Source organism: Arachis duranensis, chromosome 4, assembly GCF_000817695.3.
Source record: "Arachis duranensis cultivar V14167 chromosome 4, aradu.V14167.gnm2.J7QH, whole genome shotgun sequence".
Taxonomy (NCBI): Eukaryota; Viridiplantae; Streptophyta; class Magnoliopsida; order Fabales; family Fabaceae; genus Arachis; species Arachis duranensis.
The window spans coordinates 109,664,913-109,667,817 of NC_029775.3; the positions used below are offsets into that span (position 1 = coordinate 109,664,913).

Sequence of the window (2,905 nt, forward strand, 5' to 3'; positions counted from 1 at the left end):
TTTCTTGGAGTTGAACTCCAAGTTATGACGTGTTTTGGGCGTTCAACTCCGGATCATGACGTATTTCTGGCGTTTAACTCCAGACAGCAGCATGTACTTGGCGTTCAACGCCAAGTTACGTCGTCTATCCTCGCGCAAAGTATGGACTATTATATATTTCTGGAAAGCCCTGGATGTCTACTTTCCAACGCCGTTGAGAGCGCGCCAATTGGATTCCTGTAGCTCCAGAAAATTCATTTCGAGTGCAGGGAGGTCAGGATCCAACAGCATCAGCAGTCCTTTTTCAGCCTAACTCAGATCTTTGCTCAGCTCCCTCAATTTCAGCCAGAAAATACCTGAAATCACAGAAAAACACACAAGCTCATAGTAAAGTCCAGAAATATGATTTTTACCTAAAGACTAATATTATTCTACTGAAAACTAATTAAAACATGCTAAAATCTACATGAAATTACCCCCAAAAAGCGTATAAAATATCCGCTCATCAATGCGCCACTTACCGTTACTCTTTTTTACCATAACAACATTGGCGAGCCATGTTGTAAACCTGATTTCTTTGATGAAGTTAGCGGTAATGAGCTTTTTGACTTCGGCAAGGGATGCAAGGCGTTTTTCCGCTCCGAGGTTCCTTTTCTTTTGGGAGACTGGGCGAGCTTCTGGGTTAACTGCCAATTTGTGCGTAATAACGGATGGATCTATTCCTGGCATATCGGCAGGCGTCCAAGCAAATAAGTCGGCATTCTCTTGTAAAAGCCTTATGAGTGATTCTTGCTCTTCCTTACTGATTGATGTCTCCATATAGGTGAATTTTGCAGGGTCCTCGGTTAGGGCGACCTTTGTTAAGTCCTCGTTTGGCATTGGCCGATCTTCGAAGTCAACTCTTGGGTCGATTTCTGTCAACCTTGGTTGGTCAGGTTGTATGGAGTTGACCTGCACCATGTTGCTCTTTTTGATGGGCTTCAAGCTGGTATTATAACATTGCCGAGCTTCATGTAGGTCGCCATGGATGGTTGCTACTAAATTATCCTGCACAGGGAACGAGTGTGGTTTGTAACCACATGAAACCCAGAACAGGGACTCGTTCCCCTGAAAATCCGACCAAGTCTCCATGGTACGGTTGCAGAATTTTGTTACTTAGTTTCATTTTTTCGAATGTAGTGAAGAATAAAACGTCGGCATTGCTTCCGGGATCGAGAAGTACTTTGCGGACTATTAAGTCTCCCAACTGAATAGAAATCACCACTGGATCATCATAATTAGGGTCGGTGTGATGAAAGTCGACTGAACCGAAAATCATTTCTGGGAAGTCCTGAACCGGGTGAGGAACTTTAGGAGCATCTGTAACGGCCAACATGGCCCTGTAAGTTCTTTTTCGGGCCGAGCTTGTATGTCCTCCTCCCGCATATCCTCCTGAAATACAATTGATAATTCCTCTAGGCTGGGATGGTGCCTTGTCTTTTTCTTTTGATGAGGGGCTTGCCGCTGCAAGGTCAGAAGCCGAGGTTACATTCTTCTGCATACGTCCTGTGATAAACTTGTCGAGATGACCTTGTCTCGCTAAGCATTCCAGGAGGTCTTTAGCGATCACACATTCATCAGTTGTGTGTCCGTGTTTCTGATGAAAAGTACAATATTTGGATTTATCGACAGTCTTGGATTCCGGGTAAGCACCGGCCTTACGAGGAGGTTTGATTAATTTGGAGTTGAGTATTTCTTTGATAATGTCGTCTCTCTTTGCGTTGAATTGGGTGTATGATTCATATCGGGGATCTGGCATAAATGATTTCTTACTGTCCCGGGGCTTATCATCATCCTTGACGGCGGTTGATTTTTCTGCTTTGCGGGCCTGCCAGAGCTCTTCAACATCTATCTGCCCCTTGGCTTTTTCGCGAAACTCTGCCAGGGTTCTCGGTTTACTCACAGCAATTGTTTCTTGGAATTTGCCCGGACGAAGACCGCTTTTAATGGCATGGAGGTGGACTTCAGGATGAAGGTCGGGGATTCTCATGGCGATCTTCGTAAAACGAGTAATATAATCTTTCAGGCTTTCTTGTGGGCCTTGCTTGATGGTCATCAGGTAGTCAGAATCATGCAAATATATTGTGGATGCTGCAAAGTGATCCTCAAACTGCTTGGCTAGTTCTTGGAAACGCGATATCGAATCTGCAGGCAAAGAGCAAAACCAGTCAAGTGCAGGACCATCTAAAAAAGAGGGAAAACAACGACATAAAATAGGGTCGGATGCACCGTTAACGATCATAATAGATCGGAATTTTTTAATATGCTGCTTCGGGTCTCCCATCCCATCATAAGGGGTTAAAGTTGTTGGCAAGGTGAACTGTCTCGGGAGTTGAAAATTCATGATGTCGGCCGTAAATGGGCCAGTAGAGTTGTCGCGCTCTTCGTCCTCAGCGTTTGGTTGGGCCTCCTCGGTTCCATGGGCTCCTTCCTCCTCCTGTTGAGGTGTTTCGGAGACATGGGTCGGTATCGATTGGCGCTCACGATTTTCTTCTTGATTATGGTGATCATTGTTATGCTCCAGCCGAGCATTGACTAGTTGCGCGATTTGATCCTGCATTCTTTGATTTTCCTCCGCCATCCGTTGATTTGCTTGCTGAAGCTCGGTCACCATCCGTAGGAGCTTGGATGAGGTTGGGGGAGGAACATCAGCCATGAATATATTTAAGGATATTTTGGGACCTTTACGGGTGGTATTTCAAGGTAGGGCCCCACGGTGGGCGCCAAATGTTCTTGCTTGGTTATTCCGAGGTATAACTCGTCCTCTGATAAGGTCGGCGGACTCCTGAAGTGGATCAAGGTATACTTCGGCAGCGGATGAACAATGAGGGTGGGTACCTGCAAAGGCACTCCGACGCTCAAGTTAGTGTTAAGTGGTTGATAGATC

The 2,905-nt window shown here is 45.6% G+C and overlaps 1 protein-coding gene across 1 annotated transcript; it reads right to left on the reverse strand.

Moving 5' to 3' along the window:
- Positions 1–1,021: 1,021 nt before the first annotated feature.
- Positions 1,022–2,674, reverse strand: LOC107485796 (uncharacterized). The gene has a single exon (XM_016106333.1). It carries the CDS (start codon positions 2,672–2,674, stop codon positions 1,022–1,024), a length of 1,653 nt encoding a protein of 550 aa, XP_015961819.1.
- Positions 2,675–2,905: the final 231 nt, after the last annotated feature.